General features: G+C 47.4%; 1 protein-coding gene and 1 long non-coding RNA gene across 7 annotated transcripts in view; one reads left to right on the top strand and one right to left on the bottom strand.

Annotated features, from left to right (window-relative positions):
* Nucleotides 1–16,767, bottom strand: part of LOC126542789 (protein unc-13 homolog B-like) — a 282,991-nt gene that overhangs the window by 115,092 nt on the left and 151,132 nt on the right. For 5 of the 6 annotated variants that reach the window (XM_055077447.2, XM_055077445.2, XM_055077444.2 and 2 more), the window contains exon 2: nt 8,841–8,908. In XM_055077447.2, the coding sequence (XP_054933422.1) occupies nt 8,841–8,908 (68 nt within the window). The remainder of the gene's footprint in view (nt 1–8,840; nt 8,909–16,767) is intronic. The other variant, XM_055077446.2, reaches the window with a different exon arrangement.
* Nucleotides 13,776–16,767, top strand: part of LOC140216076 (uncharacterized) — a 140,997-nt gene continuing 138,005 nt past the window's right edge. Inside the window, exon 1 of the long non-coding RNA XR_011892718.1 lies at nt 13,776–14,215. This is a non-coding gene — a long non-coding RNA (uncharacterized lncRNA). The remainder of the gene's footprint in view (nt 14,216–16,767) is intronic.

The raw sequence follows: 16,767 nt of genomic DNA on the forward strand, positions 1-16,767 counted from the left end.
ACCTCAAGAGTGGTGCATTTTCACGGACTCAAAACCCGCGCTGCAAATTTTGGGATGCTTCCTGCGCCACACCGCATATCAGGTTCTGGCACTGCAGATCACCGAGCTACTTTCATGCGCTCAAGAAAAACACCACCGCATAGTGTTCCAATGGATCCCGGGACACTGGGCTCAACGGTAATGAGATGGCCGATGCTGCAGCAAGGCGCGCCCTCAGCAATGACCTGCGAACTGTAGTGCCATTCTCCAGACCGGACATCACATGCCTCCTGTCGGAATTAATGAGGAGTGCGACGAGAAGATACTGGGCCCAGCCAGACGCTCGTCACGTCCGCCTTAAAAGGCTGGATCCCGATATGAAATTTCCTATTCTGCGTGGAATTCCACGCCCTCATACATGCCTGATACACAGAATGCGATTAGGCGTCGCCTTCACGCGCAAATATTTGCACATTATTGGATGGACAGACTCCCCGGACTGTTCAGTGTGTGGCGCTGTAGAGACTTTAGAACATGTGCTCATGGTGTGCCCTGAGTATGCGCGCGAAAGACTGACAATGGCAGACACATTGAGACATTTACACAATGGACTACTGTCGGAGGACCTCTTGCTAGGCACATGGCCACAGAGTTGGCAGACGACAGAGACAATGCGTGCACTTTCACGTTTCCTAGGTGACACGGGCCTGGACTCACGCCTGTGATACCAGTTGCGTAATGTGTCCTTCACCTCGTTCCTCCCATTATCATCCCCCATTGTGACCCTTTTTCTTCCCCTCTTCCCCTTCCCTTACGTAGAGTAGCAGGCCGGATGCTCCATTATCCTACATTTTCCAATCTACATTTTCCAATCATTAAAATACTTCTCCTTAATTAATTAATCAACATCTCAAATATTATAATTATATGAAAAGTGTCAATGATAAAATTGTAGATAAACATGAGAAACTTCCGATACAGCTTTCTGTTGCTCAATACGTAATACGTAAAGTGTTTTTCCGAGCGTGAAAGAAGCCCGCGAATACGCGCAATATTGCCGCGCGACTGGCCTCTCGTGGCCGGTCGTTGCGGAGGCCTGCAATTTCATTGCGGAGGCCTGCAATGAAAAGCCAGATGGCCCATGCCTCCGGTTCGCAAAAGATTTTCGCGCTCACGTAGCCCGTCAGTGTAATAGGGGGAAGTCCGACGCAAACAAGTCGTGAAATAATCGAAGCAGCGAAAGTTGCTAGCTTGGGGGGACACGTGTGTGAGTGCGCCTACAAAAGAAATCTAAAAAAAAAAAGAGAATATGATTTTCTAAACAACACGCAGAGAGTGGCTAGACGGGGATGGCTTCACAGATTGGTCTCTTAATCTTGCATCCAGTAAACCTCTTCTTTACGACATTTTATCTTAAATTTATACACACATGCATCTTTGCTAATGTTAAAGTACTAAACCTGTACAAGAGCGCCTGGGCGTGTGCTAATATCCGTTTTCTATATATTCATACACCGCCTAAGAAAATAAACCAAACGGTGGAAGTTAGCGCTGTGTCCGCGTCGTCCCTTTCAGTCCTGTGCCTTTCCTGCGCCGCGGAAAAAGTTAACTTTCAAACCAAACACCGTGTGCCCTTCTTCTGGTAGGGCGCCGCGCTGCCAACCGGAGAGTCGACATACATCGCGCAAGAGAGCCTACGTACGTGGCAGTGTTGTTACGCCGCTCACAGCGACGCGTGACTTTGATAATTATGCAAAGCAACAGCAGTTATTTGTTTGACCTGGTACTTAAATAGACGAATTGAACTTTAGAGAAATAATAAAACCTACAAACCGAATGTCTGCGTGTCTTTTTTTTTTCCGTTTCGTAACGTAGCAAAAGAGACGTACTTCCGTTTTGCGCGCAGAGGACAAAACCATGTCATTTTCTACCGTATTCCAGCGCGCGATCATGCTCTGTGGTCCGCTTCTGTCTGCCTCAGTGTTCGTGTAGCACTGACTTATACCGCTAGCCAGGTGTTCTCGTGCACGGCGCGCAAAAATCACGCGCTGCGCGAAACGAGACAAACGCAACAGCTCACTGTCACTGTCACCGGCAGTACGACGCGCAACAAGAAAGCGCGCACGCGCGCGAGAGAGAGAGAGAGAGAGAGAAGGAAGGAAGGAAGGAAAAAAGAAAGAAAGAAAGAAGGAAAGAAAGAAAAAGAAGGCGGACCGCGTGACGTATGCACCACGCGATCCTCCAGCTCTGGTATGGAAGTACGCAAGGAATGAATTTAGCTCGCAGAGTATAAACGGGGTGTGGAATGTTGCGTCAGCTGAGGGACGAAACCCAACATAGAAAAAGGACGGCGGTTTATTGCCTCAGCAGCGACAGCAGGTGATCGTGCCGGCGCCTCGCACGTCCGCTTAGCAAGGGTCTTTTTCGATCCAGGTAGCCTGCATTTATATCTTCCCTGTCGCCGGCGGTGACGCTGAGGTGGCGGTGTTTCTTATCGGCCACGCATTTCAGCACGCAGCCGTGCCTCGCCGGTGTGGACGATGACGAGGCGGAGGCGGCGCAGAAATGTTGCAGAGAGCGCGTCGCCACATCGCCACATCAGCCCCCCCTCCCCCCTCGCGGAGTGCAGAGCCCTCGGGGCTTGTAAATATCCGTGAAGCGTACCCGACGTCCATAACGCGTAGTGACTGTAGCGCTGCAGGTGACGGGCGGAGGGTGGCGATGGTGCGTCGTAGCCTGGCGACAAAATCGGTGGGATCTGATGTGGCGGTGTTGGATGGTAATGAAGGAAGAAACTCGCCTGGGAGACGGAGTGGTTCCCCGTAGGCGAGCTCTGCGGGTGTAGCCTGAATGTCGGGCTTGAAGGTGGCGCGAAGACCTAGGGCGACGGTGTTAGATACGGGACCGTTTCCTGAGCCTACTTCGAGTTCACCAGACCACATAGAATCGCGTCACAGCTAATTAAAGAGCGCAGAAGCACATCTACCCCGTTCCCGAGGCGCGGCACGTGCAAGCGAGTTGGCGTCCCCCACCTCGTGCGCCGCAGGTGAAGCTATTCACTGCTTGACTCTTCCCGAAAGTGTATCGGGAGCCTGGCACGGTTCTAGGTAACGCAGGGCCCAAGCAAAGCTGCTTTGCAGCACTGAAACGTCGCCCCATTCCGCCTATTGTGACGGCGCTTGCCAGTCAGGATGGCAATACCGCTTAGAGAAATAAGCCATCGGACACTTGGGGCCCAAGGAGCGACCCTGTGCACCGGGTGTGACACAATCGCACGGGCGCCTACCATTGGCCGAAAATGACACCTGACCGGGCTCGCCGATTGGCCGAAAATGGCGTCACCTGAGCGGGCTCGCCGATTGGCCGAACGTGACGTGACTTCGAGACAGCGAAGGGCTTAAAAGACACAGACCGGGAGCAGCAAGAGGGCATTCCTTCATTCATCTCTGTCGAGCTCCTTGCCACGGGCCGCAGCGTCCGAGTTGCTGCCGGCCTGTAATGACTTTATGACTGTTAATTTCTTTGTACTCTCACTGTAAATAATGTAAATAAACCTCCAGTTTTCATCTCTAAGTCCTCCTCAACCTCGGCCAACTCCCGCACCCAACGGCAAGGTCCAAAATCTGGGGGACAGCAATTGGGATTGTCCTCCAAATCCAACAACGGCTGGGATGGCCTCCAGCCGGGGTGAGTCCGGATGACACATGAGAGCTACTTTGAATTGTCGGTGGAAGCGCTCGATCATCTCATTGGCGCAAGGGTGGGGTGGTCCTCAAGCACTCAAATCCGATGGTGAGCTTGAGGAGCCTGAAAAGTTGCGATTCACACTGTCGTCCTTGATCGGTTGTGACGCGGCGAGGGGGGCCGAAGCGAGAGATCCAGCCGGTGAAAGAGGCCGAAGCGACGTCTTCAGCGGTGATTCTCTTGAGGGGCCATGCTTCAGGACATCGAGTTTATCGATCGATGGCGGTGAGGCAGCAGCGATAAAGCCCGGCTGGGGGGAACGGTCCTATGATGTCAAGGTGGACGTGTTGAAACCGACCGGAGGGATGAGGGAGTGCTCCGAGCGGTAAAGTGACGCGCCTGGTGACTTTGGAGCATTGGCACTGAATGCAGGAGCGTGCCCAGGTGCGACAGTCACGCTGCATGGAGGGCCAGACGTAGCGGTTGTAGTGTGCCAAAACCAAAAAGTCTGAGCCGATGATTGGCTCGATGACGTCGGCGATGACGAAATAACAGAGGAAGTCACGGCGTAGTTTTTTCGGTCGGGCGTGCAGATATAGTCTAAATGATGCAAACATACGCCATATATCCAAGAGCACATTACTGCAAAAATTTCTGTGAATAATTAACTTTTTGGTTTGTCGGTTGAAAAGTATTTCTTTGCTATTTCTAAGTTGTCATTTCTGCTTTTCATGCATACATGTATGCGTATATGCATGTGTGTATGTATATATATATATATATGTATAAATGTGTGTCTATATATGCATCTGTGAATATGTATATATTGACCTTGCCACAAGAATGTACTACGAATATCTTGCCATGTTGCTGCCTGTTGTTCATGGGGAGGTGGGACTAGTCAAGCTGCCGTTATGCAGCTTTTATCCTGCCATCCCTACCGCTTTGTATATATCAGTGTACTTATGTGGTAAATAAACTTCTTCTTCTTCTTCTTCTAGATGGAGCAAGCCGCAAATCTTGAAGGCGGACCGGTTCACCGCGCTGTGCTCGAAAGACGTAGGTGGACGGGGACCTTGAAGATGAGCTCGTGGATAGCAGCACATACCGGAGCCGCAGACGACAAGGAACCGCTGCATTGTGATTTGAGCGGTGACGAAGATGCGGCTGCCTCCAGGTTGGCAGCGCGCAGCCATGTCTACGAGCTATCGTTGGCGTTTCCCTGATGTCCAGCCGAGCAGGGTGGTCGACATTGTCGGGCCCTGTCCCCCGAAGCATGGATGGTAGTAGCAACGGCCGGCGTCACCAGGCTGCTGCAATGAGCCGGTGTTACGGTCACGGCTCTGTGAGCGGTAGCGGGGGCGCGTCGTTGTGCGTTGATACAGGCGCCGTTGCATGGAGCTGAGCTGTCGGGGGATATTGTCGACTCGGTGCGCAAGCTCTGTGCTATCCAGCGGTGCGGCGACGGCCTGGACGGTGGGCTACAGCGACGGCAAAGAGACCTCGATGACACCGTCAGCGATTTCGGCAAGTTGGACTATAGAGGTCCGATAGAGGTCCGACCGATAACAGCATTAACAGCAACCTAGGTCTTGTGTGGTCCTTTTCTTTTTTCGACAAGAAAAGAAAAAAAAAAAGCGAGGAAGCGTGCGATATATTTTTTTAAGTTGACGTAACGTGTCTCCGCACCAGTAATATAAATAATTTCAGACGTAAACGCCGTCATTAGTGCATTGTTTATATTACGAACGTGCAAACCTGGGCCACGGTCTCGTAACGGTTCGCTTTCCGAACTGTTACAAGATCTCGCTACTTCACATTCGACAGGGACCGAAGATGCGCGCCAAAAACTGCCGATGTGGCGAGAAAAAAGCACGGTCGCTCGTTCTCGGTGCCCCTATTTGACGAGGTTTGCGCAAAGGTTGATGCAATCTTTGGTGCGCAGAAGGGTTGTCACTATCACAGCGGTTTTTTATTTATTTATTTCACGGGCTCTCTTTATAGTTAAAAAGTCTAAACGAATTCTAGGTTGTTTTAAACGCCGTTATCAGTCATTTGTAGGGGTGTGCGAACATTCGAAGATTTTGAATATTATCGCATATTATATTTTTCATATTTGCATTCGATTCGAAACCTAGGTATTCGAAACAACTAGAATACATTTTTGGCTGTGCGGGAGCTAACATGGTTCTTAGCGTTAACTTTTATCTTATCTAAGAAAGTATGTCTGATCCTGTGATGAATATTGCGCTATTATCGGTTAGCTTATTTTTTGTTTTATTTTTGTTTTTTCTTACCCATCGTCTTCTAGCTTGTATACTAAGTTTTATTTGCCGTTGTATGAGTAAGTTAACCATTGTATAATAATGGCCATAGTGTTTATTGACGCATTTGCCTCCCCCTTATGTAATACTCTGAAAGGGGTCCTTAAGGGACTATAAATGATGAACTTCATGCTGCTGGCGAAATGTCACCTGTAAAACATGCTTACAAACTGAACCCCGAATTTTCGGACTCGATTTGTGCAAGTCGCATCGTGAACATCATCGCCACGAACGACCATTTCGGAGGTTTGGGGTTTCGCCAAACGTTTGATTACGATCACAATTGGGCCGCCAAGGTTGACTAAACATGAAACTTTAGATCCTTGGCTTGCGTTCTGCGACGGCAAGAGCCTGAGTTTGAGTGGCGTGGCCTGGCAGAAAACAGTGTAGCCTGCGTGCAAATTAGAGTGACGATTGCGGTTGCTATTGGTTATTTGTGCCCAAGAATTTTGACGAAAGCAAGCAGGTGGTTCGTCAGCGTGTCGCGCTATCAAACCGGTAACGGGACGAGGTGCACGTGCGAAATAGACTTATAACGCACGGCGTTCGCCCATTAATCGATGCCGATGTACCAACAGGGTGCAAAATCGAATGCTAAAAAAACATAGCGACACTGGTGAGCTACACGCCGAGCAGACTGCGCGACCTTATTATTTATTCGGCGCGGCTTTCCTTCCCGACTGTCCCATGAAATAAGCGTCAGTTCAAGTAGTCTTTAGCTGGTCCGCATATACGCAAACGCTTAGCACCTTTATAAAATATTCTTAATACATTGCATAGCACAAAAGGGTTTTCATTTCCTTGTGGCTTAGTTACAATTATGCAACCAAATACACCGACACTCCAATGACGCCGACGTTGAAACTGGATTGCTTAGGCTTCGATTGCAGGGCTAAGTGCGAGCCAACGCATGTCTATCGCTGCGGGATCGCCACTGAACACACACATCCTTCTAAGATTGGCAACTTCATTCGAAACTAAGTGTTTTGGTGCAGGTTGGCGCAACTCGATGTTTTGGCGCAAGATGACGCAATAGGCGCAGAACTTCCATCCCTGCGGTGATCGTCGACTGGCCAGTCGGTCGGCGGGACATTACGTAGTACGACAGAGGAATGGGGGAGAGTACGGGATTGCGTACAGAGCGCGCGACAATGCAACAAGTAACCGCGACTGGGCAACACTCCACGGAGAAGTTACCATTAATTCTTGTTTAAAGCTTGAAGAACATTTTCAGGTAGAAGCTACGGCGAGAGCTTTGAGAAGTGATGCAAGAAATGAAAAACCGAAATGTGCGTACGCGCGCGCGCGCGTGTTTGTGTGTGTGTGTGTGTGTGTGTGTGTGTGTGTGTGTGTGAGAGAGATAGAGAGAGAGAGAGAGAGAGAGAGAGAGAGAGAGAGAGAGAGAGAGAGAGAACATGGAGAAGCTATTTTGTGCATCTAACCATGGTAGTTGAGAAAAGAAGGGGCTATTCATGTTCGCAACGAGAAAACACACACAACAAAGACTGCACAAATAGAATTTAATGCTATACGCAAGCATATTCCCAGAATTAAGGGTGTGTGAACATTTTAAATTTCAAACACGATTGATATAGTCTTTGATACTCGATTCTTGTTTGGTTCAGACACATACAATTCGAAATTTTCAAATATTAGTTCGTTTTCATGTACAATATACAAAGCATTTCTTCGACTATGATGCAAATTTGGCTGTTTCTAATTCAGGACGCAAGAGAGCCAGCTTCTGCGCCGGGGCACCAGTTACTGAGCGAGCGCACGGAGCAGCTGGCTTCCGCAAAGCAATTCTAGGTCCTTCTGCAAGAGCTGTCTAACGCTGAGGCTGCCGCCGAATTCGATGTCTCGATTTATGCAAATAAAGCTCTCCCTAGGCGGAACGCCCTACGCTTGCATTCTTTTAAAGTGATGTGCAGTGCTGCAGCGTTAGGCTTAAGCTCCCTTAACGAATACAACAATCCACATGCACATAATGGCATGTTCCTTCATTACATTGCTATAGCCATGATGCATACGACATGGTCGTCTTTCAGCTGTTTCTCACTTACAAGTTGCGCTGTTAAGAGAAAGTTCCGTTGCCAATGCCCTAACACGTATCAAATATTAAAAAAAAAAAAATTATTTCAGGTTTTACTAAAACTAACTCCCCGAAGCCTTTCTATTATATTTCAGAAATGAAAATAATATGCGGTATTCAATTCGATAATGTTATACTCGATATTCGTTCGATTTTAAAGCAGGCATGCACAGTGCTCAGCGATTGAAATGCGATACTCAGACAGCATGGCTGCCGGCACGTTTTTTTTTTTTTTTTTGCGCCACCGTTGGACGCTGGGGATATCGAGCCGATGCACTTTTGTGTCGCATGAAAACGAGAGTCATTTCGATGGATTGTGACGCAGTTGGGCCCCTCAGCGATCACCCAGCGCTCACTGGTGGCGCAAGAATCACCGGCCGCCATACCGTACGAGTATCGCGTTTCAACCGCTGAGCACAGTACTTTTAAGATGCGCAGCGCCCCAAAGCAGTTGCAGAGAATAAACGCAATACAGAAGGCATCGATTCGTACTGCCGTCACCGCAAGGCATGACAGCAGAGTCCCCTCCCCGCACATTACGGTTCGAGCCGACGAAGGACCGCCACGAGCGCACAGCGGCAGAATTGACTGGGACCACTACATAAACGCCAGTGCAGACACTGGCTACGGTTGTTGGGCAGAAAACTGCCTGCCGTGAGCTCGGCGGCGATACGTATCGCAGACCACCGAGACTGCCCGTGTGCCCCAGTGCACTGCGTCGGATGAAATGGCCAGTTGTCACGAAAGTAGAGCGTACTCACCCTCCACTGCGAGGCCATAAGCTCTTGGGTCCATCACGATTGCTTGACCTAAGGGCGCCTCCACTCTGCTGAGACAAAAGAGAAAAAAGACAAAGACGACAGGTTAGGTCACATAGTGTGTTTACAGTTTAACGCGACTAAATCACTCCAATGTGCCACCAATGATAATAACAAACACTCGAAAGTCTTAGAAGGCACGTTTCCCATTGCACTGGACAGTTCAAGAAACAAATGTATCGTGTCCTCGAAGAGTTTGTGTATCTCGAACGCAGCTTTCCTATAAATGCATTCCGACGCGGCAAAAAGCAATTAGGCACAAGCAAAGTCGATCGTGGGGCCACGCAAGATCATATTACAAAAAAGCCAAACTTACAAATTACTCAGAAACATGGGGAAAATACGAACTGTGCGCTAACCAATATATTCAGGAGTTGACGATAGCCAAAGATAACTTCTTTAATCATGACATTCTGACCATTCTACGATCAAACTCCAATAAATTCTGGCGCTTACTTTCAGTAAAGACACATACTAAACAGATTGAACTAACAGATCCGGATGGTAATCTCATTAACTCTGAGAAAGGCGCGTCAGCTCTTAACGACTACTTCACCTCAGTTTTCTCCAACACTAATGACACTCCCATTGAACCAATACCACCACTTCCAGTAAAATTAATGCCAGCCATCAAGATCAACCCTGATGGCATATGTAGTCTCATTAATTCACTAAAACTAACCACATCAGCTGGGTGTGGTGGAATTAACGCCAAAATACTAGTTAACACGAGTAACATTTCTAGCCAGGTACTACAGCTAATATTTACGCAATCCTTAAAAACTGAAAGCTTGCCCGACGACTGGAAAAAGGCCCATGTCGTACCAATCTTTAAGATTGGCGACCGCTCCCGTGCTATAAATTATCGCCCAATTTCTCTGACCAGCATTCCTTCTAAACTTCTAGAACATATAATCTCATCCAACCTAATGTCTCACCTGGAATCTATCAACTTCTTTTACCCTCGCCAGCACGGCTTCAGAAAACTATATTCATGCGAGACCCAATTCGCCGAGTTCACCCATGGCATTCTGCATTTCATGGACCTTCATTTGCAGATTGATGCCATTTTCTTGGATTACTCTAAAGCATTCGACCGCGTTTCCCACGATCACCTACTTCAATAACTCGCATCTATCGGAATCCCAAATAGCTTGCTTACCTGGCTTGAACACTTCTTAAAAGGGCGCACACAGTTTACCTCAGCAAATAACCACAATTCATCTCTTAGCAGCGTAACATCGGGTGTGCCACAGGGCGCTGGTTTATCGCCTCTACTTTTCCTCATCTACATCAATGACTTACTTGCTAACATTAAGAATAAATTACGTCTTTTCGCGGATGACTGTGTCCTATATTCCCCTATCAAAGGCTCGAATGACATCACCGCACTACAACAGGATCTCGATTTCATCGCAGTATGGTGCGAGAAATGGTTCATGCCGCTTAACCTTACTAAATGCAAAGCTCTGTCATTCACCCGCAACCACAGCTTAACAAGTCACACCTACACAATAAATTCAGCTCCTATCAATCATGTCCCGTCTTACAAATATCTTAGCGTTCACATGACATCGACACTATCATGGGCAACTCATATTGACACCATGTGTTCTAATGCTTCACGCACCTTTGGGTATTTAAAACGCAACCTGAAAGCCGCATCACCAGAAATAAAAAAGCTAGCATATCTAACATTCGTACGTCCGCAGTTAGAATATGCGTCTTCTATCTGGCACCCTTCCCAATCATATCTTACCTATGACATAAAAGCAATACAAAATCGCGCTGCTCGGTTTATAACTTCCAATTACTCTCGTGAAACCAGCATAACCGCACTAAAGCATACACTTGAACTACCATCACTTGCTTCCTGCCGGATCATCTCTCGTCTCTGCTTGCTTCACGCCTTTTATTACCACCCACATTCCAGGCATTCCCTATTAAATCCCCCCTTACGTACATCCTCTCGCTTAAGCCACAGTCGTCCCATAGCAAACATTAACACCCGATCGTCTGCCATGAACACTTCATTCTTTCCCGACGCTATAACCCATTGGAACCATCTCCCAGAAGATATCGTGTCATGCACTGACCGTAAAACGATCCGCGAAATGTTAAATAACCACATTGCTTAATTACCAATCCCGCCTACCCTTACTCTAACACGACATTCCCCTTTTTTCACAAGTGTTACTGGCTTGTTTTTATTTATTATTGTTTCTTCACCGTTCTGTACATTTGTTCTAACATTGTCACAAGGATTAAAGCCCTGCTTTATGTAATGCCTCCGGGCCTTTAAGGTGAAAATAAATGAAATTAAATAAGTGCCTGTTCAACAGGAAGATCGAAGGACAAATTCCGATACACAAACAAATACGGGCAGCTAGCGACCAGGTCGTATGCCCTGCGATATGAAACAAGCAAACGATGCCGCCAGGATAAAAAGCTTAGCGCGGACAACGGTGACCAGATGGCGTAAAATAAAAGAGAAAGAAATAAAGAAACTCAAAGGGGAAAGGAACATGATACGACGAAAAGGACATAAACCAACTCGACTACATAAAGCGAATCAGGGGGAGCTGAAGAGAAAGTGACGAGTTAGTGGATTCTGTAAGTCGCGTTTGCAAAACGAGACAAGTCAAGCCAAGAATGGACCAAAAGAAAGGGAAACTGAGAACAGCACGACTACATAAAAGGCTTCCTCGCAAAATCCACGGTCAGGAAGCTGCCCAGCGGGCGAGAGGAAGATAACGCAAGCCTCTATAAATTTACGACGATGGTCCGATCATCGCCAAGAGTTGCGCAAGCGCGATAGCGTAGCTGTCCCCTTCCACGCGCGGTTGCGTCAGGGTCTGCGGGGATAGTATTCTGTACACACAGCTATTCAGGTATTCCTCGTGCGCCGTAATAAGAAGCGCAGAAACGCAGCTGCCGTAAACAGAGTCCTAGCGCACCGCGTCACGTCTTGAAGCCACCCGCGTCTAGGCCGCCGGCGCGCGGATTGCGTCAACGGCCTTCAGCAGCGGCCTCCTTGACTCCTGAACGCCACTTTTACACAAGCTCATTGTCCACTGTCGTTCCAAGTTTGAGAGAGAAAACATGGGTCCGAAGTTCGGCGATCGCAGTCAATAGCATTCCACAGCGAACAGAAATCGACGACGGGGTATTGCAAAACATAGCCGAAGTTTGCTTTCAAAACGTGCAATACCAAGCGAAAAAAAAAAAAAAAAAGGAACAGCGGCAATGAAAATTCGGCTGCTTTGGCGAAAAGCCAACGGCTATTGCACAAGAAATGATGTTTCAGGGCTTAAAACTCCTGGAATCCTGCACCGAACTGCGGTTGAGTTGGGCTGCTGCACATAGCATGCCGCATGGAAACTTTTCCTTGAGAAAATGCAAATATGAAATAATCAGGTCGGTTCAGTTTCAAGTCTACAGAGCAGTGCAAGAACAAACAGAGAGCTGGAATTTCGTTCAGTCGCTGAAACTACTAACAACAACGCCATCAGAAAGAACACGGCAGTAGAAAGGTGTCGAGTAATCTACAAACCTTGATTTAATCAATGCAAACACTGCGCGTATACGCCTTTTGGAAACAGCTAGATATTGTCACAGCAGAATTGATCAACAAATCACCATGTCGATTCTCGATTTCGGCGAGCCGTTGTTAAAACGCGCGCCATATCATCGATAGTTGTCCACGTGGCCTCAACCTAATGATAAAGATGGTTTTAATCCATGCCAGTGCAGTTACAATTATAATAATTGCGCCTGTTATCTGAACAGTTTAAAAGTAAGGACGAAGACGAAGTCGAAATGAAGAAACAATAACACGGAGCGCCGACTCTCAATTGTTTACCTTCCAGGAGGGCAATCATTAATTTTCGCGCAACTTGTTCGCGCCTGTCACAAAGCAAGAGGAACATTAATTGTTTCGAAGAAACTGATGCTGCTCAGCAACGAAACGCAAAACAAGAGGCGAGAAAGTATAGGTGCTCTAAAATTTATTTATATTACATAAACCAGACTTCGCGCGGAAGGACGCATCCTGCCTACGCACTGGCGCGAAGCAATCTTGTAAAGTCAGCTGAAGTAAATCAAAAGGCCAATGAGTTTCCCTGTTCTGTCAAGGAGGAAAACTATATCTAGCTAAAAGAGCAGTCAGGTCATATTCTCATTTTTTACGCTTTCAAGGACCCTCTAAACGCCAGTCATAATTTCATCTGTTTACACAAAATAATGCGTGCTCGCATCCCGTTTAGCTTAAACTGTGAAGGTAAGTACGCTCAATATTAAAGAAAAGCACCTGCTCTAAACACTAGTAGAATGAGCGCATGTAGCGTGAAATTGGCTGCGATCTGAGCATGACAGCACACTCATGAGTGCCAACGCAGCTTTCGCGCGATGTATGCGCAATCAAAAGCGCCTATCACGCTATAAGTCCCATTTCGCTTAGTACGAACGTTATATCAAAGCTCCCTAACTCTTCAAGAGACCACGTCTGCGAAAAAAAGAAATGGAAAGCTCGACGACAAGAGAAGAGCAGCAGAAAATTAACGGCCACGGACGCCGCAGCAGAAGAGAAAATGAAAACAAAAAATTATGGGAAGTACACGAGAGAGAAGCGAACTGCAACGAAAGGGTTTGAGAAGCGACGATCAACAGGGTCCTTTGGCGCTGATTCGGCCCCATAAAGCAGCGGAAACGAACGGGTTATATGGTAGTACACGTGACGGCGCGATGATCCCTCGGCGGGCTCCAGTTGTGATCCTCCCTCCTGACGCTCCTTTCCTTCTTTATTTATTCGCTTTATATCTGCCCTCACAGCCCTCGCAGCAGAAAAGTGGAGGGTCAGTGGAGAGAGAGAGAGAGAGAGAGAGAGAGAGAGAGAGAGCAGCCCCCACTTGAGGGTCAGTCTCATCTTCGGAGCGGGCAGACCGCCAGCCAGCCGCCGAGGTTACACAAGGCGGGCATCCGGGCCTCTAGCGGCCATTGAAGGGGCGTCCGCCGAGGACGACGTAGGAGGAGGAGGCGCTGTCAAGCCCTAGATTGCCGGCGTTTGCAAAAGCAGAAGCCGCGGTACGAGAAGCAGGAGGTACCGGAGATTCGTCGTCGCAGTCCCATAATCGGTGATTAGCCTCGTTCGCCTGCCAAGACATGCCTCTCCGTCAGCTCCTTCACGGCTCGCTGTTTCAAGCAGCGATTCACCCCCTCGCCCCCTTGGTCGTCATTGCGACAGTGTAACCTGGGCTGCCGCAGAGCGTAATGGCGCCCCTTGAGCGCCTGCAATGAGGTGAAGAGGAGGAAGCGGCTCGGTAAGCGAGACACGTGAGAGAATGAACTTCGTATTTTTAGTAGGAGAAGATCGTCCCATCGGTAAATAACAGGTGCGCGAGGGAGAAGTTCGCTGCGCTTTAGGTTGACGCTAATGCAGAAAGCTGAGCTGAGACGAACAACCAACACGCTATTCACTGTAGTACCTTCCTCTCAATAAACGTCCTCACTGTGCGAGATTAAATAAAGGTAGGAATCGGAAACCGGGCTTCCAAAGATAGTGTAGGCGCAGGACGAGGCTACGTAGCAAATTCGCAAAGTTGTAGGAAATACTTGACTGTGCTTCCAAGAAAAGAAGAAAAGAAAAACGCACAGCCGCACACTCCTCCAGAAAAATTGAATGAAATAAATGAGAAAAGAGAAAAAAAAACATTAAGTGCTCTACGCAGCACACTTCGTGGAAGCTCAAAGGAAGAAGACCTACTAGAAACGTGGAAGGAATGTAAAAATTTAAAGGCAATATCCAGAAGCACAAAAAAAAAGAACCCAGAGAAATCAGCTCGTTTCTGCGTTAATGGTAAGCTCGGTGAGGATAATGATTAAATGAGAAGCTCGTTACTCAGACGATTACGATTGTTTAGTCATTAGCTTTAAAAATGAAACAAACATTCGTCTACTTTACTGGGAGCACTCACTCAATCTTCAGGGCGTTGGGTACGACTAATATTACACGGCGCGACTATCTTGACTGTCTTACTAACGACAGCTACCGATCGGCGCCACGGTTTAACAAGTGAAAGGAAAGGTATGCCATATGCAAAACAACACAGCTGCCGATTCGCACTCGCGTTCCCTTGTCTTGCATCTCCTGGTTTACTTCCACGACAGCACTACTGTAAACTGTAGTCGTTCTGTTTCAGAGAATCATTGAGTAAACATAAAAAATAGAGCTGTGAGTTGTAATAGAAGCGTCGTTCGAGAGGCGATAAAATGTAAAAAAGGAGAGGGGAGGCACATTACTGTTTTGCACACGGCTGCGAATGCGAGTAGTAAATGCGCACAAGGGAAATCACATTTCGGCCGCAACGCACGAAATGAGAAAGCCTACTCGAAAACGTACAACGAATGCCCGTCACATTAGAGATCACGAGCCTCATGATGCTCCACGAAAAATGTAGAAAGAACTATGCGAAGAATCCGACATGCAGGATATACACTGTGAAGCGAATGATTCTGTCATCTTGTGGCCTGTCAAGCGCAACAAATGAGCACACTTACGCAATTTCTGTTTGCAACAACAACCACTTATGCTTGGGGGATAGTAAATGAGCGTCGCAGTAAGAACAGCATTGAAAACGAGAGGACTAATGGCCAGACGACAACGCCGAGAACGCCCACACAGTTCCAAGAACAATGAGCGCAAGACACACTGCCTCAATTTTCCTGCATGTTTCGGAACTATTCGTCCTCCTTTTCATTCGTTCTTTTTCTTTTTCGTTCTTTTTTCTGAGCATTTCTAAACGGGACGCTATTAGCGACCCAGTGCGATTCTGCGGCTCACTCAACCGAGAAAAATAAATGGCGCTAAACAAGTCAGATGAAAAGAAACGCCGCTAAGGCATACAGGGAGCACGTCAAGCGTTCGCCGTCTTTCTACGTCTGGAGAAGGAAGCTTCCTATTGCAGTTCGAAAACGGTCGGTCGAATGCACGCCAGCAGGAACAGTGCGAAACTAAAAGAACAGAAGGCGAACCGAGAATCACCGCACGTTAAGTTTAGGCACAGTACCAAGCAAAAAAGTTGTGACCCCGCCCCCGGTCACCACCGCACACACACACGCACACACGTACAAAAAAGAACTCGAGAACGTATCAAAGAAAATAAACCAAATTCAACTGCGCACATTAAACAAAACAGAAAAAGTACTAAAGCTTAAAAGAGCTACATGTTCATTCGACCCTTACTTGCACTATTCGCAGAAACCGAGCACGATCACACTAATAAAACTCTTTACAGGACATGAAATTTTGGATGGGGCCCATTCTTATTGTTTGGGCTTTGAATGGGAAAGCTATTACAGTGTAGAGAGTTGAATAAAAAGCAGGAAAAGTAAAATGAGCAGTATTTCGATGTTAATGGGTCACAGGTTTGAACGCAGTGGATAAGAGAAAAAAAGAATCATTAGCAGCTGCTGAATACAAAGACAGCTTTTCTTTAAACGCCGAACTAATTAAAGATAACGTAAAGATGCGTCGAGAAAAAGCATGAACATGTGTTTTGAGACCCACTCTACAAAAACACAGTCAATATATGACTGAACCTCGCCCACTGGCTTTCTGTCAATGAAACTATCAATTCCTTGTCAGAAACCAAGATAGGCGCTAGTACGAATGTTTATTATATTATCCTGCAAATTTTGATTAGATCAATGTGTATTAGCTTTTAGAACAAGAAACATCCTTGCGCGTGAAGAAATACCTAGCTAGAAGGATAGCAACCACATTCACAAACGAAAACCTCTTCCAAGCCCTGAAAGAGGCGCGAAAAATTCAAACATGGTCCTTAAATGAGACCAAGCCTTATGGCGAACTAAT

This window comes from Dermacentor andersoni, chromosome 2 (genome assembly GCF_023375885.2).
Source record: "Dermacentor andersoni chromosome 2, qqDerAnde1_hic_scaffold, whole genome shotgun sequence".
Taxonomy (NCBI): domain Eukaryota; kingdom Metazoa; phylum Arthropoda; class Arachnida; order Ixodida; family Ixodidae; genus Dermacentor; species Dermacentor andersoni.